Source organism: Leptopilina boulardi, unplaced genomic scaffold (assembly GCF_019393585.1).
Source record: "Leptopilina boulardi isolate dan_hultmark-lab unplaced genomic scaffold, ZJU_Lbou_2.1 LbouV2_371, whole genome shotgun sequence".
Taxonomy (NCBI): Eukaryota; Metazoa; Arthropoda; class Insecta; order Hymenoptera; family Figitidae; genus Leptopilina; species Leptopilina boulardi.
Window position 1 is genome coordinate 4272207 of NW_026137942.1, and position 26062 is coordinate 4298268.

Genomic DNA, 26062 nt, shown 5'->3' on the forward strand with positions numbered 1-26062 from the left:
ATTATACCGTAATATTAAGGTAATATTACAAGAGAATATTACAGTAATATTATGGGAACATTTCTTTACGAAAAAAATCTACCCATCCAGGGAATCGAACCCCGAACTCAAAGCACACGAGTCCAGAGTTTCACCAACAAGCCAAATTGACTTATAATATATTTACGTTTTTTATGCTTTATGAATAACTCAAATCAGTCTGTAATATTACTGTAATATTACCGTTAATATTACAGTAATATTCCCGGTAATATTACCTTGAGGCGGACATTTTAAGATCACTGTAAGATTACTGTAATATTACAGCGTTATATTACGAATCTCACGTGTAATATTACCTTGATATTGAGGATATATTACGTGCTTCTTGGGTAGTAGATTTTACTACTTAAGGGGTCTACCCACTTTAGACGCGCTAAAATGAAGGCTGTTTTTAAGAATTTTTCTAATTGGTTTATATTATAAATATTGACATATAAGTTGTTAGACTAAAGAAATACACTTCCGAAATACATGAAAAATTTTTTGTTATTTGTTTTTTTAAAATTTTATATGCATGCAAATGGTAGTTGAAAAAAAATCCCCCAAAAACGATGGGTCCACGCTGTTGATGAAATCTCTGACATGGATTGTCCGAAACCAAAAAATCAAAAAGTTTTGGATTCAGTGTGGTAATAGCTATAGCGCATATCAAGGGATTTTTTATTTTTGCAAAATTGACAAAATGGCGGACATTTTTCGAAAAAACTAACACACGGTTTTCTTTAATTTTTCGAAAAATGTCCGCCATTTTGTCAATTTTGCAAAAATAAAAAATCCCTTGATATGCGCTATAGCTATTACCACACTGAATCCAAAACTTTTTGATTTTTTGGTTTCGGACAATCCATGTCAGAGATTTCATCAACAGCGTGGACCCATCGTTTTTGGGGGATTTTTTTTCAACTACCATTTGCATGCATATAAAATTTTAAAAAAACAAATAACAAAAATCTTTTCATGTATTTCGGAAGTGTATTTCTTTAGTCTAACAACTTATATGTCAATATTTATAATATAAACCAATTAGAAAAATTCTTGAAAACAGCCTTCATTTTAGCGCGTCTAAAGTGGATAGACCCCTTAAAATAAGAAAATAAAATTATTTTTTATTTATAATTGTTTATTATCAGTAGAATTGACTTTTTCATCCTCTCTCCTATACTGACTCTTATTTTATTCCCTAACGATTATGTACTTAACAGAGAAAATTTCCAACTGACGGGAATTTAACCCTCGACCCTAACACTCGCAATCCGATACCTTAACCGACTAACCACGCTCGCTCGCTACGACAGTCTGCAAACTACTCGAAGACTGCTTTCCAATTGTCAATTTAACTTTTTAAAGTAGTCATTTTTACTACTTTTATTAGTTGCTATAACTATCCTTTTTAAGTTTTGACTTGTAAATTTTTCATCTTTTAATTATATTATAAGTTGTTTAATTGCATAGTGCAGTAAAATCTACTACTTAAAGTGATAGTTTTAATTGCAAAGTATTTTTTAATTCTACGACATAAATGTTCTTAAAGCCTATTGAACCACTTTAAGTAGTAAAAGCTACTACTGAAAGTAGTAGTTTTATTTGGAAACGATTTGTAAATTTTACATCAAAAACGTTTTTCAATAAGCTTATTGAATTAATTAAAATAGTCAAAAATTACTACTTAAAGTAGTAGTTTTAATCACAAAGGATTTGTTAATTCTACAACAAAAATGTTCTTAAAGCCTAATGTACCACTTTGAGTAGTAAAATCTACTACTTAAAGTAGTAGTTTTAACTGGAAACGATTTCTAAATTCTACATCAAAAATCTTCTTTATATTTATCGAATTAATTAAAATAGTAAAAATCTACTACTTAAAGTAGTAGTTTTAATTACAGACGACTTGTTAATTCTACAACAAGAATTTTATTGAAGCCTATAAAATCATAGAAATTAATAAAAAATTTACTACTCAAAAAGCAGTTATATTAATTAAAGAAAATAATTTACCTTAATAATTGTTATAAACAATTTTTCTAAACAATTACACTTTGCAGGAAGATACATCTAAAAAAAATTTGTTTTTTTCATAAATTTGCTTTGGATTATTGCGATTAAACTTTTTTTTCATTAAACCAATATTTTTTGATAATTTATCTTAATTGTTTAAACAATTTTAATAAACAATTACACTGTACGGACATTTTTCGGCACAAATGAATTGAATTTTTTACAATTATTGTTTAGTCTAAGCCGCCCAGAGATTTTCTTTGGGAAAAAGTCATTTTGCAACTAACTTTCTTATTTTTATAAACAAATTATATAAACAATTATATTTTTCAAATGGTCTCTTTATAAATTAAAATTTGAAAGCATCTTTACTTTAATTTTTAGTGTAAAAATATGATACTCTTCTTAGAATAAAGCTTAAACATTCTTGTTTTAAAAAGATAGTTTTGGTTTTTTTAAGAAAGTAAAGAAGTACGAGCAAAGTAAAACGAAGGAACTGATTTAATCAGTTAGTAACAATTCCAGAGCTGCCAAGTCAAGATTACGGTCAATATGTTTCCAGTGTTGTCTGAAATGAGATAAATAAGGATCAGAAGAAAGCAGCAGTTTATGAATTAAGTCGGTATTCGTAACAAGACGATTACATTTTCGTGTATTGAATTCACGAAACCGCTTAAAATCTTTATTTCTCGCCTCCTGAGCTTCTTCTGATAGTAAACCTATTGGAATAAGAAATCTTCACTTCCAAAATTATGCTGTAACGAGTTATTAAATTAACATTAACACCTGTAATATCAGATGATAATTCAGGATCGCTGAAAAATCTCCGTGTCGTGTTTCCATCATCTGAATTCTCTGCTCCGCAGGTTTTGGAACGTCTATAATCAGACCCATTTCTTTACGGCATCTTTCCTGCACCCTCAACTTCGCAGCTTTTGACATTTCTTTTTCTTTGTCGGATTTGATTTGCCATTTACAAAATCCTTTCGATAAGAAATGTTCAGTACATTTCTCATAAACACTAGTTTAGCATGCAAAGTTGACATTCCGTATTCACAGTTTTCTTCAATAACTGGTTTTAGCCCAACATTTTTCAAGTCGTTCATCTCTGAAGGATTTGCTTTCCAAAGGTAACAAGTTGCTGCACTTGGTGATTCAGTGAGATTCTGAGCTACTTTTCCATCTATCATGGTTAACAACATTTTGTGATTTACTTGACATCTAAATTTGCCAAATGATACATGAGTAGACCTAAGACAACTTATTTCCATTTTTAATTGTTCTACAACAGATCGTGTTAGTGTAGGAGTTTCTTTTGTGTACTGAATTGATAAAGGAATGCACAATTTTGTAGATCCAGAGTGTGGATTTTTCCAGATTTCTTTTGACTCTGATTCTAGCAGAATAGGAACCATTGAAGCCATGAAAATACTTTGATCAGATATCATGTCTTCTGAAAGTTTTTGTTTGTAGGAACTTTAGCCTGATGCTCCATCACAACCATATTTTAAAACAAGTGTCATGGAATGAAAATTTTGTTCTATAATCATTGTTTGAATATCAGGAATTAATAACAAACGTTGTACTGTATGGTCAAGAAGTGCCTGCAAATTAATTTTAGCACTTTTCTCCGTAATTGTTATAGCTTCAGGAGGAGGATAGCATCTTTTCTTTGCTTATGTCAAATTTTTGTACGGTATATATATACATATATATATATATATATATATATATATATGCCCTGGCGGATTCGATTTGCGTAATGTCTACTTAACTAAGTGGACTTTAGGTAGACATTAGGTAAACATGTAAAAAAACGTATAGAAAAGCTATTAATCAACTTATTATGATAAAAAAAGTTGATAAAAGGGTAAATGAATGTTTATAGAGTAAATTCGTACAAAATTTGTAATTAATAAAGCATTAAATAATTAATAATGAATGGAAATGTGCGCGAGGTACCTGATCAGTTCAGCTGTACAATTATTTTCGTGCTATTTTCATGAAAAGAATATAAATTAACGGCAAAAAAAATTGATATTTTTAAAAAAGTGTAAAATTGATTTAATTTGAGTGTTTGCAATACGAATTATTAAATAATAATTAAGTTTTTATCAAATGTGAATAGTGTTGTGAAAACCTGTGAAAACTAATGAGTTACTACATTACCGATCGCATATGATAATAAAAAGTTCTCGATGAGTGTAACAAAAAAGCTCCAATTTAACCAAGTACATAATTTCCGAGATTGACAGAGATGGCGCCACCAGTTTTTACAATACAGTGCGAGCATGTTTTCTTCCAAGCTTTTGCTTTGAAAGAAAATAAAAAGTGAATTTTAAAATGCAGAATAAAGTTATACAAATAATTATTGATTTCATAATTGTTTCTCGTTCAAAATTACGGACATGATTGGAGCTTTTTTGTTACACTCATCGAGAACTTTTTATTATCATATGCGATCGGTAATGTAGTAACTCATTAGTTTTCACAGGTTTTCACAACACTATTCACATTTGATAAAAACTTAATTATTATTTAATAATTCGTATTGCAAACACTCAAATTAAATCAATTTTACACTTTTTTAAAAATATCAATTTTTTTTGCCGTTAATTTATATTCTTTTCATGAAAATAGCACGAAAATAATTGTACAGCTGAACTGATCAGGTACCTCGCGCACATTTCCATTCATTATTAATTATTTAATGCTTTATTAATTACAAATTTTGTACGAATGTACTCTATAAACATTCATTTACCCTTTTATCAACTTTTTTTTATCATAATAAGTCGATTAATAGCTTTTCTATACGTTTTTTTACATGTTTACCTAATGTCTACCTAAAGTCCACTTAGTTAAGTAGACATTACGCAAATCGAATCCGCCAGGGTGTATATCAGCATTTTTTTGTTTTGCTTGTGAGCGAAGAATCTCATACTGATATTTAAAAATTTTTCCATTTTCAATCATTGCAAGTGTCTCATCTTCAGAATACCGAATAACATTATCTTGATCTTCTTGTTTTTCTGAATTATTTAACAGTTCCCTTATTTCAGTCGATAATTTTTTTGTCCTAAAACTTTTAAGTTATAAAGAAAAGCCTCCTGAATTTCTATTTGAGAATAAAGGTCACAAATATCTTGCACCTTTCTTCTTTTTGTCGATTTTGAACAACTTTCAAATTCTTTCTTATTTTTTCCAGAAGTTTTGCTGCGAGTGCTTTAATTGAATTCAAAGTCAGTCAAAAGCCATTCCACATGCTTATTTTGAAAGATGTCATTTAGATAAAACGATGATTTCCAATTTTTTTAAGTTGGAATGAAGTACCGCAAAAGCTTGGTCTTAAAAAACTTAAAAACAGAAGAAAACTTAAATCTAAATGTAAACGAAACGAAAAAACTAAACCTAACTGAGAAGAAAAAACCAAAATAAAAGCAAAAAAAAACCTCTTATATCTAAGACAAAAAATTAAACATAAATACAAATTGTTCTACACAATAAAATTCAGTAGCATCAAAATTAACAAAATTCAACTAAACTCCAAAAATTAAAAATACCCACCTTGAAAGCTATAAATCCTAAAAAGTGTTTACTGCTCGAGTAACTACGATGAAATGAAGAAACGTTCAACTATTTCTAACCTCGACGTACACTGCGCATGCGTAAAATGTTTAGAATTTCATTTGTTTCTGACGTTCACTTGTTTTAGACTTTGACTAAAATTTTTTAAGTAATATGAAAAAACATTCATTCGACGTAATCAAAGCATGAATAATATGGAAAATGCGAGTAATTTTTGTCCAATAATGTTTATAAAACTTAATTGTTTTCAAATAATTAATCTATAAAATTGGTAATTTAATTGAAAAAGAAGATTTCTGTCGAAAAAATTCTAGCACTCTTCATTTAAAAACGTGTAAAAATATCTATCCTTTTTTACCCATATTTATATATATATATAGATTAAGTTCTATAATTAAGCTTTATTCCGGTTTATTTATTATTATTATTTATTATTATTATTATAAAAAGCCTTCAAGATAAATATATTTTTTACCAGAATGAAGCAGAATTGCAGAATTTAATCTTAATTTATAAAGAGACCATTTCATTTTGCCCAAAAATGTTTGAAAAATATAATTGTTTATAAAAATAAGAAAGTTAATTGCAAAATGACTTTTTCCCAAAGAAAATCTCTGGGCGGCTTAGACTAAACAATAATTGTAAAAAATTCGATTCATTTGTGCTGAAAAATGGCCGTACAGTGTAATTGTTTATTCAAATTTTTTAAACAATTAAGATAAATTATCAAAAAATATTGATTTAATGAAAAAAAAGTTTAATCGCAATAATCCAAAGCAAATTTATGAAAATAACAAATTTTTTTTAGATGTAACTTCCCGCAAAGTGTAATTGTTTATAACAATTATTAAGGTCATATAATTTTTTTTTACTATTTACACACCCTCAGGCATTAAATGTATGCAATATGAAGTGTGCAAAAAATTTTTTGTGCAAATTTGATCGAAAACTTGAAAAAATGACTTTTTTACACTTTGCATTAACATTAAAAATTTATAAAATAAAAAATCGACTCTCACAGATTTCTTAAGAATTTAGTTCTGAGTAAGAGAAAAAAAAATTTTTGAATTTGGTTCATAATTGTAGTCTAAAAGTTAATTTGAACCAAATTTTGTCATTTTGCCCCACTGTGTGATGAGAATGTAAAAAACTTACGTGATGAAAAAGGATAAATAAATTTTAAAATTTTGGAAAATTGTAATAAAATTAATTTTAAGTACTTTTTCTATTTAAGCCCCTGTACCAGATGAGCTACCAAATGGAAACGGTAAGTAAATGCTATAATGATAATTTTAAATTAACAATAGTTAATTATAGTTATATAGTTAGTGATACAGCTTTCTTATTGTGGGTAGTTTTTGCTGATTTTACAAATATTTAGAAGCGTGATAAGATAAATTACAAATTAAATAAGTAAATTACGAAAATAACTTAATATGTACAGCACCATGAAAACTAATACATAATGTATCACAGTCTTTGTTATACACGGAAAGAAATTTTCTGTAGAATTTACAGAAACTCCTGCGCCATCTACTGATGTTTCTCCAAATAGAGAAATTTGTAGAATCATTGGCATTAAAATCTGTTAATTCTACAAGTTTGAGCTACAGTTCTTAAAAACTGTTGAGTGATATTTTAATACATTAAATTCGCGGAACATTATTGTATAAATTAGTATAACTTCTATGTAAATAAATTCATCCTTCAATAATTTTCTAACAAAAAAAATGAGGAGCAAGTTTTCAAAACTTATGATAAATCCACTTTTTCTTATGTCGAGAAATTGAAACAAACGACTTTTCTCACTTAATCACTACAGTTAATTTTAAAATAAAAAATTTGTAATAATTTATTTCTATAATAATGTTTATATACTTAAGACGTTTCCTTTTTAATTAAACTTTCTTGCCGACACTATGATAATAATAAAAACACTAAATTCGCCTTAACCTCTCGCACTCAATCGTACTCAGCCTTAGTCGAATCACTGCATTGTTTTCGCGCATGCATTAAATCCTTACAGAAAATATCTGTAAAATTAACAGATTTAGGAACATGTAAAATCTCCAAATCGATGTTAAAGAATTACCAGAAAATTTTTTTCTGTGTACGTATTCTTATTATTTGATATCATTCCTAAAACGATAAATCTTCATTTTTATCCGAAATAGCAAATGATCCTACCGAATATACAATCAAAACAAAATGATATGTAATAAAATTCTTTAAAATGAAGATTATAACTATAATGATTTTTATGGAATAATCATGAGTGCTTTTGAGATTACTCATGTACCTTAAAAATTATAGAATTTTAATTTTTTTAAGGTCAAGGGATGGAAAATTTGCTACCTTTGGGACCCCTACCTCCACCACCTCCACCACCTCCACCACCTCATGAGAGTAAGTATAAATTGTATAAAAAACAATGTTATAATTAACACACATTATTTATTGCATTTGCGACTGAGCGTTTTTTTCCTATATGATGATGCTTTATTAACTTGAAAATATTTAAGGTCATGTAACTGCCCAGGTGGAAAAGTTCCCGGTAGTGACTACCAGTAGTGACTGATGTACAGGTAGCGGTACCGGTAGTTACTACCGAACTTTTCCACCTGGGTGTTAGGTCTGTAATGTTATAATTTGTCCGTAACTTTTCTCTTAAAATGCTGAATGGATTGAGCTGAAATTTTGTGGAGGAATTTAATTTATGATAAACAATGGTTGTGAAGTACAAAAATGTTGATATATTGTTGAATAAATATAATAAAAGGCATAAAAATCGTTAGAAAATTCAACACTCCTAACCCCACATTTTCTAACTATTTCAAGTGTTTTGTAATATAATTATTTAACAATATATCAACATTTTCGCACTTGACAACCATTCCTTATCATATTTGGAACTAGTCTATAAAATTTCAAATCAATCAATTATTCAGTATTTTACGAGAAAAGTTGTGGACAAATTAATATTACAGACGTCTAACAGTCACATAACCCGAATTCCATTCAGCTCTTATTTCTAAATAAAAAAATTGAAAAATATTAACCCCTTCGTTGGCAGAAGAAATTCGACAAAAAGTGTCCAAAATATACAGAAAAATTTTTTTCCTGAAAATTGGTATCCAGGGGTTTTCTGGGTCGCTGAAACTTTCTACAAGGAGGTTTTCGGGGTTGCTGATTACGAATTCGACTTTAGATTTTTAAAATTCAAATGTTAGATACAATATGGCGGACGTTTCTTTTTAAATTATTGTTTTTTCCTAAAAAATGGGTTCTCTTGGGATTTTTTGGAATCACTGATTACAAATCTATAGTCAGATTTGTAATCAGCGACCATAAAAACCTATGAGTACTAATTGAAGGGTAGAATGACAAAAGGGGTCAAACGCCAATTCACAGTTTTTACAGGAAGTAAAAAAAACATTTTTAAAAATTTTGCAGGTCATTTAAAAAAAAACTGAGAAAACCGTTTCGATATACTAGTATGTTTTAATAAATAAACAACAATTTGTTGAAATAAACCTACATATTAACGATAAAATTAAAAAAAACTGTGGTGCCTTGAGGTTATATCAACTGCGCACATTTTCTTTCAGCATTAATTATAAAAAAAATATACAGTTTAAAGAAAAACTGGAAAATTAGTTTCTTTCTATGGAATCGACGAAATGAATAGAAAAAAAATTCTATTAAAACAAGTTGAAAATTCAGATGTTCATTACATGAATATTTTGCTTCCTCTTTACGATCAGCAAAAAAATTTGCTTCCTCGTGGAGAAAGCAAAATTTTATTGCCAAAATGTGAATTTTTGATTTTCTAACTTCCATTAATTCTTTAAATTTACCTCAAATGTATACTTTATATATATACTAGCAAAATTACACGCGCGCAAGCGCGCGTCCAACTTTAATTGCAATGGTTATTTTAAAATAATAATAATATTAATAATAATAATAATAATAATTCTGCATCAGTGGAGTATTAAATTAATAATAGGTATATTTCTAATTTTCACGTTATCATTTATTTATACACAGAAAAAAATGAGTTTGATGTTATATAAATAAATAAATTTAAGTAAAAATTTTAAAATATAAATATTAAAATTATAGAAATAAATATTTTTGATAAACTCAATGTTCGATGAATTTTTTATAATCTTTCAAATTACAAAAAATTAGTTATGCTAAATATTTTTTTGTATTTTCTATAAATATTTCGTTGCAAATGAAAATTTTAAATTTATGTTTTTTTTTCAAAAAATTTAATTAACTGATAATTAATAAATATTAAAAAATTATGTAATCAAAAAGAAATTTAAATTAACAGAAAATTATTAATTATATTTTAAAAAGTATTAAGCAATTAAAAAATATTTAAAAATTTTGAAAAAATAAAACCTAAAAAAAATTTGTAATGTTTTAAACTTTAAACTTAAATTAAAAATTAAAATTAAATTGAAAATTTTTTAAAAAAGCAAACTATTTTTATATTGTTTATAGATAAAAAAATATAAAAATTTAATAATTAATAATAAAAATAAATTAATAATAATAAATTTATGAATAATAATATATAATAAATAATAATGAATAATGAAAAAATAATGAAAGAAATAATAATTATAAGTTAAAATGTTCTAATTATCTGTAATAATCATTATATTTAAAAAAATGTATATATAATATAATAAATTTATAAATGTGCGATTCCAAGTGAGATTTTGACTTTTTCGGAGTAGGTTAACCGATTGCAATGAAACTTTGGAATTTTGTTATATATAGTAAGACTAATCTTTAACGTAAATTTCAGCCTAAAATATTTGTTAGTTTACGAGATTTGCAATAATAACAAAAAATTTAAAACTGCTATATCTTCCGTTCTAATAAACGGATTGAGGTCTACTTTTTTTTAAAATGTCGAGGAAAATGAGAGGAATAAATCTCTTTCAGAACATTTTTTTATAATTTTACAACTAAAAAAATTATTAAATAATAATTGAATAACTTTCGCGCGACTAACTAAAATTCAATCACTTAAACGCTAAAATGATCTTACCTGTGTTTTCTTTAATGTTCCAAAGGATTTTTATTGTAAATGTAAGTTTAACTTAAGAAATTTTATTAATTTATTAGTATAAACAATTGAGATTTCTGCTAGTTGACGTGCAGACGACATTGCGCACGCAGCATTCTCACATAGCCAATTTAGTCCACGAATCACGTCAGTTGGCTATGTGAGAATGCTGCGTGCGCAATGTCGTCTGCACGTCAACTAGCAGAAATCTCAATTGTTTATACTAATAAATTAATAAAATTTCTTAAGTTAAACTTACATTTACAATAAAAATCCTTTGGAACATTAAAGAAAACACAGGTAAGATCATTTTAGCGTTTAAGTGATTGAATTTTAGTTAGTCGCGCGAAAGTTATTCAATTATTATTTAATAATTTTTTTAGTTGTAAAATTATAAAAAAATGTTCTGAAAGAGATTTATTCCTCTCATTTTCCTTGACATTTTAAAAAAAAGTAGACCTCAATCCGTTTATTAGAACGGAAGATATAGCAGTTTTAAATTTTTTGTTATTATTGCAAATCTCGTAAACTAACAAATATTTTAGGCTGAAATTTACGTTAAAGATTAGTCTTACTATATATAACAAAATTCCAAAGTTTCATTGCAATCGGTTAACCTACTCCGAAAAAGTCAAAATCTCACTTGGAATCGCACAAATAATAATAAAAATTATATTATAATTGAAACTTTTTTTTCTATAAATACCAAGTAGGGAATATACTGGTGCTGCACACAATGAACAATATTTTTTTTTTACTTTAAACTGTCACTTAGTATATGACTTAATTAATGACGATGAATAAAAATATCCGTCGTATTAACCATAAAATATTACGAAATCAAGAAATGTCAAAATTTTAGAAAAACAAAAGGAACAAAATACGACTAACTTCAAGTGTGGACAGACGGAATGAATGAATGAATACGGAAATTATTATAGTTAATATATATATATATATATATATATCGATCGATTCGTCTTGACGTAAGGAATACAATTATTTCATATATAAACTTCAATTTTAAAAATCACAAAATTTTATATACAAAATGTGAATTTTTGATTTTTTAACTTTCATTAATTCTTTAAATTTACCTCAAATGTATACTTTATATATATCGATAGATTCGTCTTGACGTAAGGAATACAATTTTATTATATATAACCTTAAATTTTTCTATTTAAAAATTTTTTTGATTAAAAAAAAATTTTTGGAAAAAAGACGATAAAATTTTTTTTTGGGGTATTTTTTAAAATCCTTTGGTCAGGTTTGAGATATTAATATATGATAAATGAGCCTACCAAATTTTATCTAAATCCATTAAAACCTGTTAAAGTTATCTTCTAAACAAAAAAGGGATCCACACACACACATACGTATACATCCGAACAATTGATCAGGATCTCATATAACATGTTTCTATAAAGAAAAAAATTTGTTTCCGCCACTTTGAAAAGTTTTATAAACGAAAGGACTATAAAACTTCCTCCACGAGGAAGCAAAATTGTTTGTTTTCAAGAAAATTTCGAATTAATTGCTTGCTTTGGAATTGAGCAATACTTTCATCTTTAAATTCAATTGTTCACTTAGTATAATCATAAAAATATTTAAAAATTAATAACAAAATGATTTTAAAATTGTTTAAAATTGAAAATATATTATTATTATTAATTTTATTAATTAAAATATTATTAAAATAATATTAAAATAAAATATTAAAATAAAACCTAAAAAATTATATTTTTGATCAAAATTGAACAGATAGATAAAAATGTGAAAAATGAAATTCATAAAAACATTTAAAAGCTTTTATTTTATAATAATTTTAATAAACTTTTTGAAACGTTGAACAACATGAAATTCTCCATTTTAATCAATTAATTTTTATTAATGATATTTTTGTACTCTTCTTGCGCCCAAGGTGGTAAGAAAGGAAGCATTTCCCTTAAGTCTTTCTTTTTTTCTTTGGTTAGACCAGATCCAGTTTCAGATCTTTGAAGTTCTATTTCCGCAAAGTTTCCGCATCTGCGAGGCATTTTCGATTTGTAAAAAGCAATGTTTTTAAATCTTAGTTTTTTCTTTTTTTAATTAATTTCTTAATCACCCAGTAAAAAGCGAGTAATTGAAAAAGAATGAACAATTTTTAATTCTTCTGAATTCGAAAATAATACCAGTTTAATTCTTTTCAATTCCGTTTTAAAATTTTACCCAGTCGAAAATCCTACGCTATGTTAAGCTGAACAAAAAGTTGTTTTGAAGTATTGATATAACCATTAGAGAATTGTGAGACAGTAGATAACTAGCTATTGAAAACTTTCAGGAAGCCTGTTATGGCCGATTTTTCGCTTCCACGGAAAGCTTGAAAATAACAAATTTTGTACGTTTTAAACAAAGCATTCAAGTAGCTTTGAGAGAGTTATCAAAGAGTTGCAGGATTTTGCATATATAAAAAGAAAGCGTTCAGGTGGCGAAAATTAAATGAAGCGTCATGGATGTTTCAGGAAACAGCGGAAAAATGACAATGATCAAAAATTAAATTTAACCTTTCTTTCCATCTTTATTTATCTCGTAAAAATATTATGTATTAGATTATTATATTTAAATATTGAAGAATTAAAGAAAAATTATTTACGTCAGACTCGGTATTTTAACTTTTAGTACATTGTTGTCAACCAAAATTTGTAAATAAAAATACGCTGTTAAATTCATTTTCATAAATTATGAAATTCTAAAAGAATAAAGAATATATTATTTATAAAAAATATTCATAAATATCAAGTATAAAAATAATAATCTTTTTTTTTAAATATTAAATATTTTGTCTTTTTTTTTAAGAAATTGTATTCATTATTCAATATAAAAGGTTTTCACCGTGTTCGTATTCCTAACCCCAAATTTTGCTCAAGTTATATATAATCTTTTTCGTATATAATTTAAGTGTTTAAAAATAAACGTTTTCTTTGAAAAGTAATTTTTATATAATATATAAATAATAATTATTAATTGTATAAAACGGATATTTACAAATTACTATAGAATTTTTATAATTTTTCGATTTAGTTTAATTTAATGAAATTATTCTAGTTTTCAGGAAGTGTAAAAAAGGTAATTAAATTACATATTAATTTGCAACTTGTGAAAAGCAAATAGAATTGCTTTCTTACACATTAAACCAGGCATTAGGAAAGCATTCACCAAGCAAACTGGTAGACCTTTTGCAAATATCACAGAATTTTAGGTCTAATGTATAAATAGTTGCCATGAAGCTTTTGAAACCTTCATAACAGTTACCTGAAGGCCATGTGAACCCTTCAGGGAAACTTACGATTTTCGACTGGGTAATTGTGCAAAAAAAATTTGACGGTCCGAATATTTAAAGTTTCGATTTTCATTGTCGCACCCAGTAAAAAAAAAAAGAATTGTGAGTAAGCGATAAGAATTGGTGGTAACTTAAGCTGAATTCGGTTTGGCGAAAAAAAAAATAATAAATGAATAAAATAAATGCTTCAAAGTCTAAAAAAGCCGATTTGGAATAAGAAATATATAATTTAAAAAAAATAAATGAAAGCGAAGTGTGACAGATTCACCGACGATTTTATCAAGTGAGTAGTGTTCATATGATAAATTTACCATATGAGTAGTACTCACATGGTAAAATTGTCGGTAAATCTATCACATTTCACTTTTATTTCTTTTTAAAAAATTATATATTTCTTATTCCAGAACGGCTTTTTTAGACTTCGAAACATTTATTCTTATTCATTTATAATGCAAACTCGAATAAACAAACGTCAATTCAAATGTTTAAGAGAAAAGAATTCACGGTAAGAAAAAAAGAATTCACCGTAACGTTCCAATATTCGGATTTTTCGCCAAACCACATTCAGCTTAAATTACCACCAATTCTTTTCGCTTACTCCTAATTCTTTTTTTTTACTGGGCAGTTAAACAACTGTGCCGCGCAGTCGTATAAACTGAACTGTAGATATTTGATTTTAAACGTATACTTCAAAATATTACAGAATTCAAAAGAATTAAAAAGTTAGCGAAATTTCAAAACGGAATTAATAGGAATTGAGTTTCAGATATAACTGAAATATTTAGTTCAGTATTTTGGAATTCAATCCTAGAAAAAAATTACACGTGTAATTACACGTGTAATTTATACTTCGATATTTTTAGAATTTTTTTTTAAACTTTTACACGTGTAATTACACGTGTAATTTTTTTCTAGAGAAAAGAATTAAAAAATTAGAGAAATATTAAAACGGAATTGATAGGAATTGAGTTTCAAGCAATCTTAGTCTCAACAAGGAATACATAGGAATTGGACACAAACAGAATTAAAAAAAATTTATAATTTATCGTTTTCAATAAAAAGTTAAAATTTTCCAATTCTTTTGAGTTCCTCACTTCTTACTTGGGCAATAATTGTGTTGTCAATGAGCTGGTTTTAACGCGATTCAAAACAGAAACCATTAATATTTGTAATTTGACTTATTTTATTAAAATGAAAAAATTTCCAAAAAAGGAAGTTTATGAGGAAAAATTAATGTAAATTAAAGAAAATTTCTGGTGTAGTGTTGCTAAATATTTTGATTAATGAAATATTTTTAGAAATTAATTTATTTGTTTGACTTACATACGTATACCTAATAATACTTTTTTAAGGAAATATATATGAGGCATTCTTTGTCAACGCGGACACCCTTCTCTCGCCCAAATTCTTTTCATTTTAAATTCATGTTTAATGGCTTAAATTTTAGTTAAAGGAATATACTTTTGAAATCTGAGTGGCATATATCCAAAATCAAAATATAGGATCCAATATAAAGGTTATTCTTTAAATTTACTAATAAAAAGTTACTCTAATTCATTTTGAACAATCCAAAAAGTAATGTTTGAGGCCTTTTTAGCCCTTTGTATTTGGAAATATGCCACTCAGATTTCAAAAGTATATTCCTTTAACTAAAATTTAAGCCATTAAACATGAATTTAAAATGAAAAGAATTTGGGCGAGAGGGGGGTGTCCGCGTTGACAAAGAATGCCTCATATATATATATATATATATATATATTCATTACATATTTATTTTGTTTCATACAAATTTTAGTCAATTTCTTAATGTAAAAAAAATTGTAATTTACAAAAATGTGTATGACAAAGCAATGCAATGAATACTCATAAAACTCATGAGACAATACCCTAAACTCTTAAACAGCCTGGAATAAACGCAGTGATAAAAGACTACACATTGTATTTTATATAAAATACGTAATACAATAATTAAATTTCTAATTCTATCTAAATAAATGTTTCAATTTTTAATATAAATTTTATATATTTCAGGTCTCCTCAATAAAGTTGAAAAATTTATTTCAACTGATGCTCATGATGTAGGAAAAGGTAAACTTTTTGGAATTCATAAATTATAATATAAGCATTGTTTTAATTTTTGCAAATATTTTTTTCATACATTTTTAAACTATAATTTAAAGTTCTAATTAGTTTATTAAAAAAAATTTTTTGAAATGTTTTGTGTTTACTCAAAGTTCAAAAATGAATTTCTTTTTTCAAAAATATCTATGTAAAAAGAAATTTATAAATTATTTATAAATTTTTTAAAAACAATGAGGATTAAAATGTTTTTTTCTTAAAATAATATATTACGAGATAAAAATTCTAGAAAAAAATGTCGATAGAAAAATTAATTAACTTCTGAAACAAATGTATATAATTATTTATCAATTTTAAAGTCATTAAAAAATTTGAACATTTTATTTAATACAAAATAAATTATAATTTTTTTTTAATTTATACAATTTTCAAATTACAGATGTAGGTGAAGGTGTGTCAAAAATTAAAAATTTTCTAGAAAGGAAAAAGATTGAATTAAAAGATGGTAAATAATAAATTAAAAATTGAATTTTATATTTATTTACACTCGAACAAGCTACAATATTAATTTTTACTAGGTATTGATTATTTAAATTATTATTACAGCTTTCTGGAGGTTAAGAGAAGCCGCTTCAGGTAAATTTTGTTACAAAATATAATTTATACTTAATATATTAAATATTATATTATTAAAATATAATATATATATATATATATCCCTATTGAAAATTCCTGTGAAGGAACACATATAGGATCCTATTTCGAGATCCATCGTAAGTTCCCTCAAATAGCACGGAAACTTGCAGCACGTTTGCTGCAAGTTTACAGTGCAAGGTTTGAAAGTTTGTAAGGTAAGTTTGCAGCAAACTTGTGGCAAATATTGAAATGTCCTCCCTTGGCAAGTTTGCAGCAAAAACTTTCTGCAAACATGCTAAGCAAAATTGTCGAAAAGTTTCAAGAACAATTTGTAGCAAAATTGTATTGTTCAAAATTTTATAACTATTTTGTATTTAATTAAAAAATTTAAAAAAAAATTATATAAAAATTATTAATTATACTCAATTTTAAAAATGTTCCATAACAAATATTTTCAAATGCATAAAGTCACTGAGAATAAATTACAAATTTTCTTTCAAACAATTGTATCGTTATTTCTCCTTTTCTATTCTGTGATTTAATTATTTAAATTCAAAAGAAATTGACAAATTAATTTTCCATAAAACTATTAAATATTTATTTTACTAAAACATCCATTTTAAAATTTCTAAAAAATTTCAGCGCAATTTTGCAACAAATTGTTCTTGAAACTTTTCGACAATTTTGCTTAGCATGTTTGCAGAAAGTTTTTGCTGCAAACTTGCCAAGGGAGGATATTTCAATATTTGCCACAAGTTTGCTGCAAACTTACCTTACAAACTTTCAAACCTTGCACTGCAAACTTGCTGCAAGTTTCCGTGCTATTTGGGCCCTCGTATGTTCATATGTAGTTTACCACACAGGATCTTTTACAAAAGGATCCTGTAAGGAACTTGTGTGTGAACTATCATGGTTTCCCGCATGTTGAAAATAATTACAACAGGGGATCTCACGATTTTTCCTGTTGTATAAATGTTGTATAAAAGTGTTCCTAAATAGGTTCCTGCATGGTAACCTTAATAATATTATTTACAAATTTGTACGCCCCACTGAAAATTCCCACATAGGCTCCCATATGGGAAATTAGATGAGTCCCTATATAGGAAGCCATATGGTTTCCTATACAAAATCGTATACGTAATTGGAACAGGAATTTCAATAGGACATTAAGTCGGAATTATCATATGAATCCACATTCACACAGGAATGTACATTCCTATGTATATTCCTATTTCAATTCCTATAATATGAATTTTTTTTCAACTCTAAGATATATATCTTTCAATACTAGAGGTTCCTGATAGACTACAGAGATGAAAAAAATTTATTGCGCAGCCGAAAAAGTTGAAGAAAACTACTGCGCATGATATTAAGATATAATGTGCATTCATATGATAATTCCTACTTAATTTCCTATTCAAATTCCTGTTCCAATTACGTATACGATTTTGTATAGGAAACCATATGGCTTCCTATATATAGGAGCCTATGTGGGGATTTTCAGTAGGGGTACGTACCTTTTTGTTACTAAAATGTATACTTTTAATCAACAAATTAAACAAAATGTGGTTTTTTTTTGTTATCGAGATATTAATTAATGTTAATAAAAAATTAAATATTTTACAAACAAATAAAATTTACCGTGATTCTCACAACATACCAATTGAAATAACTTATGTAATTCCGCATCCAACGAGTTTGTAAAATATTTCATTTTTTTATTAACATTAAGTAATTAATTAATATTAATAAATCAAAGAACAAAATTTTGTTTAAAATGTCCTTTAAAAATAAAATTCAGAAATATTTTTAATTTTCAAAAAAAGGGTTGAATATTTTAAACAATTTAAACAAATTTTTGCACCATTCGAAAGAGTTGGAAAAAAGATTTTTCAAAAAAATCCAATGTTCACATTTTTGCTATTGGATCACTTGTTATTTAAGAAATTAGTAAAATTCTATTTGCTTAAGTATAACAGAAGAAAATTTTTTCCTCTTATTCAATAATTTTTTATTCAAGACTAATTTATAAATAAAAACATTTATAGATGTTAATGGTGACATAGGTTATTTGCTCCATTCAATAATACAAAAAATTGAAAACCTTATACCAGCAGGTAAGTGATCTTAATATCGAATTGACATTAATTATCATTATTAATAAAATTTTGCTCACTAATTTTATTTTTCCGACTTATTTTTATAATTGTTTATTAATTGCTGTTAAGCATATAAAACAAAAAAAATTCTATTTTAAAGTATTATAATTTTGTTTAAAAAAAGGCAATCATTTTACAGTAACAATAATGAACGACTTCTTGTAGATATTGCACAGAAACTCTCAACATTAAAACAGGATGCAATAAGAGAAGAGTTAAAGACCTTGCGTGGTAATTTATATAAATACATAATACGATAATTAAGTTTTAATTAAAAGATGTTTTTGTCATTTTTGGCCTAAATGGCTTTTAGTTTATTTCAACAATTGACATGACGCGTTTCGACACAGAATCCCAGTAAAAAAAAAAAGAATTGGGAGTGAGCGATAAGAATTGGTGGTAACTTAAGCTGAATATGGTTTGGCGAAAAAACCGAATTGGAACGTTACGGTGAATTCTTTTTTTCTAACCGTGAATTCTTTTCTCTTAAACATTTGAATTGACGTTTGTTTATTCGAGTTTGCATTATAAATGAATAAAATAAATGCTTCGAAGTCTAAAAAAGCCGATTTGGAATAAGAAATATATAATTTAAAGAAATAAATGAAAGCGAAGTGTGACAAATTCACCGACGATTTTATCAAGTGAGTAGTGTTCATATGATAAATTTACCATATGAGTAGTACTCACATGGTAAAATTGTCAGTAAATCTATCACATTTCACTTTTATTTCTTTTTAAAAAATTATATATTTCTTATTCCAGAACGGCTTTTTTAGACTTCGAAACATTTATTCTTATTCATTTATAATGCAAACTCGAATAAATAAACGTCAATTCAAATGTTTAAGAGAAAAAAATTCACGGTTAGAAAAAAAGAATTCACCGTAACGTTCCAATTCGGTTTTTTCGCCAACCCAGTCGAAAATCCTACGCTATGTTAAGCTGAACAAAAAGTTGTTTTGAAGTATTGATATAACCATTAGAGAATTGTGAGACAGTAGATAACTAGCTATTGAAAACTTTCAGGAAGCCTGTTATGGCCGATTTTTCGCTTCCACGGAAAGCTTGAAAATAACAAATTTTGTACGTTTTAAACAAAGCATTCAAGTAGCTTTGAGAGAGTTATCAAAGAGTTGCAGGATTTTGCATATATAAAAAGAAAGCGTTCAGGTGGCGAAAATTAAATGAAGCGTCATGGATGTTTCAGGAAACAGCGGAAAAATGACAATGATCAAAAATTAAATTTAACCTTTCTTTCCATCTTTATTTATCTCGTAAAAATATTATGTATTAGATTATTATATTTAAATATTGAAGAATTAAAGAAAAATTATTTACGTCAGACTCGGTATTTTAACTTTTAGTACATTGTTGTCAACCAAAATTTGTAAATAAAAATACGCTGTTAAATTCATTTTCATAAATTATGAAATTCTAAAAGAATAAAGAATATATTATTTATAAAAAATATTCATAAATATCAAGTATAAAAATAATAATCTTTTTTTTTAAATATTAAATATTTTGTCTTTTTTTTAAGAAATTGTATTCATTATTCAATATAAAAGGTTTTCACCGTGTTCGTATTCCTAACCCCAAATTTTGCTCAAGTTATATATAATCTTTTTCGTATATAATTTAAGTGTTTAAAAATAAACGTTTTCTTTGAAAAGTAATTTTTATATAATATATAAATAATAATTATTAATTGTATAAAACGGATATTTACAAATTACTATAGAATTTTTATAATTTTTCGATTTAGTTTAATTTAATGAAATTATTCTAGTTTTCAGGAAGTGTAAAAAAGGTAATTAAATTACATATTAATTTGCAACTTGTGAAAAGCAAATAGAATTGCTTTCTTACACATTAAACCAGGCATTAGGAAAGCATTCACCAAGCAAACTGGTAGACCTTTTGCAAATATCACAGAATTTTAGGTCTAATGTATAAATAGTTGCCATGAAGCTTTTGAAACCTTCATAACAGTTACCTGAAGGCCATGTGAACCCTTCAGGGAAACTTACGATTTTCGACTGGGAAACCACATTCAGCTTAAGTTACCACCAATTCTTATCGCTCACTCCCAATTCTTTTTTTTTTACTGGGATTCTATGTCCTCATCAGATACATTTCTGCAAAGATAAATCTTTTTAGAATTTTTTCAAACGAAGATTAAGGCCAGGTCCAAGTCGACTCAGCTGTTCCTTTGAAGTTTCAATGAAACAGCTGACACGACTTGGACCTGGCCTTAAAGCTCTTTTTATGAATAATACATACCGACATTGTCACGTCTGTTTCATTTTAGTTAATATACATAATGAGTTTTTTTTAATTTTGTTATAATAATTTTAATCATCTGTAAAAATGTAAAACTATAAGAAGCAGCTATTACTTAAATTATTTTTTGTATAATTATGAAACATGTACCTTTCTAGCCTACAAAATTGAAACACATGTCAAACATGTGTTTCAAAAAAAGTTTTATTTTTAATTTATAATTTTTTCAACTTAACATATATAATATTTTTTTCAATTCAATTTTCAAAATTAATTAAAGGTACATGTTTCATAATTATACAAAAAATAATTTAAGTAATAGCTGCTTCTTACAGTTTTACATTTTTACAGATGATTAAAATTATTATAACAAATTTAAAAAAAACTCATTATGTATATTAACTAAAATGAAACAGACGTGACAATATCGGTATGTATTCTTCATAAAAAGAGCTTTAATCTTCGTTTGAAAAAATTCTAAAAAGATTTATCTTTGCAGAAATGTATCTGATGAGGACACAGAATTCTGTGTCGAAACGCGTCATGTCAATTGTTGAAATAAACTAAAAGCCAGTTAGGCCAAAAATGACAAAAACATCTTTTAATTAAAATATATTGGCTTTAACCTCTAGAAATTATAATTAAGTTTTATTCTATCTAAATAAATGTTTCAATTTTTAAAAAAAATTTTATATATTACAGTTCTTATCATTGATCTCCAAAGAATAATTTTTGATCAATATAAAGAAGGAAATAACGTTGGTCAAGGTAAATTTTTTTTTGAATTCGTAAATTACTATAAGAAGCATTGTTTTTATTTTTGCATTATGTAAAATTTTTTGAACAAAATCTGATTTTATTTTTTCGAAAAATAGTAATTTTTATAATTATTCTTTATTAATAGTTAAACGTATAAGAAAACAAAAAAAAATAGTTCCATTTAAAAATATTCTAACTTTGTTTAAAAAAAGTAATCATTTTACAATAATATAAAAAAAATTTTAAAGGAATAATTTTAACAAAATATTTCGTTAGTATAAATAAATTGTAAAAAAAATTCAAACTGTTATAAATAAATTAGTGGACAAAAAATATTTTGTTCCTTTAATAATAATTGACATTAGCAAATGAAATCCGTATCTAATTTTAAAAAATACATTCTTTTATTATTTTTATTATCTTACATTATTTATGAACGACTTCTTGCAGATATTACAAATAAACTCTCAATATTAAAACAGGATGCAATAAGAGAAGAGTTAAAGACCTTGCATGGTAATTTATATAAATACATAATATGATAATTAAGTTTTTAATTCTGTCTAAATAGGGTCAGTTGGGATAAATAGGGACAAAATCCCTATTTTTCACAAATTTCGTAAGTTTCTTCCTTTAAAATGTAATATTTGCGGGTTCTTCTTTTTTAAGTTATTATTTACATTCCCAGAATTAATTTTATGCAGCAGAAATAAATTTAGATAAGCTTTGAACGCATGAAACTGAATGTACCCATTTACCACAAAATTTAGAAAATTTCATAAAATTTTGGGTAAATAGGGACAGCATAGTTTCTAAGAAAGGTTTAAGAAAGAAGAAAAAGAAGAACTTAAGAAAAAAGTTTGCATAAGTATATTACTGTATTAAGGGATGAAAAAACTTGCAAAAAATTTGTAATATAGCGGAAGAACTTAAAAATTTTCTTTTAAATTGACTAAATTTGCTTGGTTTATGTCTTTTATTTATTTCTTTTTTATTTCAGTATTTTGTCTCGCATTTGAAAAAAACAGACTTAAAAATCTTACAAAAATTTTTCCTTATTCCTTATGATTTCCATAACAGAAATTCATTTGAATTTTTAATTTTTGTCAATTTGTTTAATAACACAGGCACATTAAAAAAAAAAGTTGTCTGTTTCTTGAACTAGATATATATTTCCTATAGTATTTTGGCCCGCTGAAACCGAATCTGTGCTCAGAATTGCTCCATCACCCTCAGTTTTTTTTAAATCGACCAAAACCACCCTTAAATGGACAAATTCACACTTCGGAGATAAAAAATAAATCAACTTATTTTTTTAAAAATTCGAATTTTACATCTAAGAAACTTTGCTCCACTAACTCTAAAACAAAGCCAGCATTGATCCAGCACCCCCTGAATTTTTTCAATTGAAAAAACTACCCCTAATCTGCAGAATCAAATTAAGGGGATAAAACAATAAAATAACTGATTGACAAATTTTATATCCAGATATTTTTACTCCAGCAATGCAGAAACAAAGCCAGAAATGCTCCCTCACCCTCTAAATTTTTTTAAATAGAAAAAACCACCCTTAAATAGAAAAATTTAAATTTAATAAGTAAAAAATATTAAATTACTGGTTTCTTTAAAAACAGAACCTTACATGTTTGTAGTTTTGCTCCACTAACTCAAAAACAAAGCCAGCATTGATCCAGCACCCCCTGAATTTTTTTAATCAAAAAAACTACCCTTAATCTGAAGAATCAAATTTAGGAGGTAAAACAATAAAATAACTGATTCAAAAAGTTTATAACCAGGTATTTTTACTCTAGCAATGCGGAAACAAAGCCAGAAATGCTCCCGCACCCTCTAAAATTTTTTTAAATCGAAAAAACCACCAAAGAATCAAACTTAGAAGGTAATTTAATATAATTATATTGTGTTATCTCCTAAGTTTGATTCTTCAGGTTAAGGGTAGTTTTTTTGATTAAAAAAATCACAGGGTGATGGATCAATGCTGGCTTTATTTTTTTGAGTTAGAAGAGCAAAACTACAAACATGTAAGGTTCGGTTTTTAAAGAAACCAGTAATTTAATATTTTTTACTTATTAAATTTAAATTTTTCTATTTAAGGGTGGTTTTTTCGATTTAAAAAAATTTAGAGGGTGAGGGAGCATTTCTGGCTTTGTTTCTGCATTGCTGGAGTAAAAATATCTGGTTATAAAATTTGTCAATCAGTTATTTTATTGTTTTATCCCCTTAATTTGATTCTGCAGATTAGGGGTAGTTTTTTCAATTAAAAAAATTCAGGGGGTGCTGGATCAATGCTGGCTTTGTTTTAGAGTTAGTGGAGCAAAGTTTCTTAGATGTAAAATTCGATTTTTTAAAAAAATAAGTTGATTTATTTTTTATCTCCGAAGTGTGAATTTGTCCATTTAAGGGTGGTTGTGGTCGATTTAAAAAAAAACTGAGGGTGATGGAGCAATTCTGACCTCAGATTCGGTTTCAGCGGGTCAAAATACTATAGGAAATGTATGTCTAGTTCAAGAAACAGACAACTTTTTTTTTTGTGTGCCTGTGTAATAACCTATCCCCATTTACCCTAAGAATTTGAAAACTCGGGGTAAATGGGGACAGTTTGTTATTATTAACCAAATTGACGAAAATCAAAAATTCAAGTGAATTTCTGTTATGAAAGTCATAAGGAATAAGAAAAATTTGTTGTATCATTTTTAAGTCTGTTTTCTTTGAAATGCTTGACAAAATAGTGAAACAGTTTGACTTTGATTTTCAAGTTTTTATGCATTGAGCGATAACTTTTTTTATCTTTCTGCCAATTGTCAAGATAAAAGCTTGGCAATACCCAAAACCTCTTGCAGGTGATCTGATGTTAAAATATTGACGTTGAACTTAATTTTAAAACTGCAAGTTAAGCTCCAACACCTCTTTTCCCCATTTATCCCAACTGACACTAAATGTTTCAATATTTAATACAAATTTTATATATTACAGATCTTCTCAATGAATTCGAAAGAATAATTTCAAGTGAAGCTAAAGAAGTAGGAAATAATATTGGTCAAGGTAAATTTTTTTAAATTCGTAAATTACTATAAAAAACACAGTTTTAATTTTTGCAAATATCTTGTGTAAGATTTTTTGTACAAAAACTGTTTATTTTTATATAAAATAACGAAAAGTAAAAAATTAAATTTAATAAATTTTGATTTTTTATACATTTTAAAAGTAGGCAAATTAATTTGAAAAATGTGAAATTATTTTCTAAAATAATTTCATTAAGTTTTTATGTCATATATTTTTTATCAATGATGAAAATTTTTTTTTAAATTTATATTCAAATTGTAGGTAAAATACTGATTTTTAATTTTTTTTTAGATCTGATTATAATTTAAAGTTTTAATCAAAAAATTAATTTATTTTTTTAAAAAAGAAACAAACTATAAATTATTTATAAATTTCTTTTTAAAATAATAAAGATTAGAATTTAATTTAATTTAACACCGAAAAAAAAATCCTCTTGTTTCAAGAGGATTCCTCTTATTTCAATGCATATTTTTCTCTAGTATATGCTGCAAAAGGATGTCCTCTAGGTTTAGGAGGATTGTCCTCTATGTAAAATTATTCCTCTTAATTTAAGAGGATACTCTTATTTTAAGAGGAAAATATCATCTTAAAAAGAACTCTGAAATAATAAAAATGCAATTATCTAGTTTGTATGTTATAGATATAATAATCTATAAAATTAAAAGTAATAAAATTTGTTATTCCGTGATTTACATCTATTTGTGTATAAATAAATTGAGATTGATTTTAATTTTTTTGAATAAATCAACTAAATCTATTTTTAATAATATTTTTATGCGCAAAACATATAATTCATTAAATTTGAAAATTTATTTTAAATAAATTTTAAATAAAATTAAAATAAATAAAAATCGTAATAAAATAAAATTTTAAAAAGCATAACCTCAAAATTATTTAAATTTTCTATGGGAAATCCTCTTAGAATTTAGAGGAATATTCTTAAACATAGAAGATTATTCTAAATTCTAAGAGTATTATTTTTATTCTAAAAAGATTATTCTGAATATAAAAGGAATGCTCTAGAAT

The 26062-nt window shown here is 26.1% G+C and overlaps 1 protein-coding gene across 3 annotated transcripts in view; it reads left to right on the forward strand.

Annotated features, from left to right (window-relative positions):
- The window catches only part of LOC127287601 (uncharacterized), a 69639-nt gene that overhangs the window by 41613 nt on the left and 1964 nt on the right, over positions 1–26062 (forward strand). For 2 of the 3 annotated variants that reach the window (XM_051314610.1, XM_051314609.1), the window contains exons 2-11: positions 6860–6892; positions 7957–8031; positions 16068–16124; positions 16555–16620; positions 16722–16751; positions 18800–18868; positions 19076–19141; positions 21899–21964; positions 22406–22471; positions 24947–25015. In XM_051314610.1, coding sequence (XP_051170567.1) covers positions 6860–6892; positions 7957–8031; positions 16068–16124; positions 16555–16620; positions 16722–16751; positions 18800–18868; positions 19076–19141; positions 21899–21964; positions 22406–22471; positions 24947–25015 — 597 coding nt within the window. The remainder of the gene's footprint in view (positions 1–6859; positions 6893–7956; positions 8032–16067; positions 16125–16554; positions 16621–16721; positions 16752–18799; positions 18869–19075; positions 19142–21898; positions 21965–22405; positions 22472–24946; positions 25016–26062) is intronic. The other variant, XM_051314611.1, reaches the window with a different exon arrangement.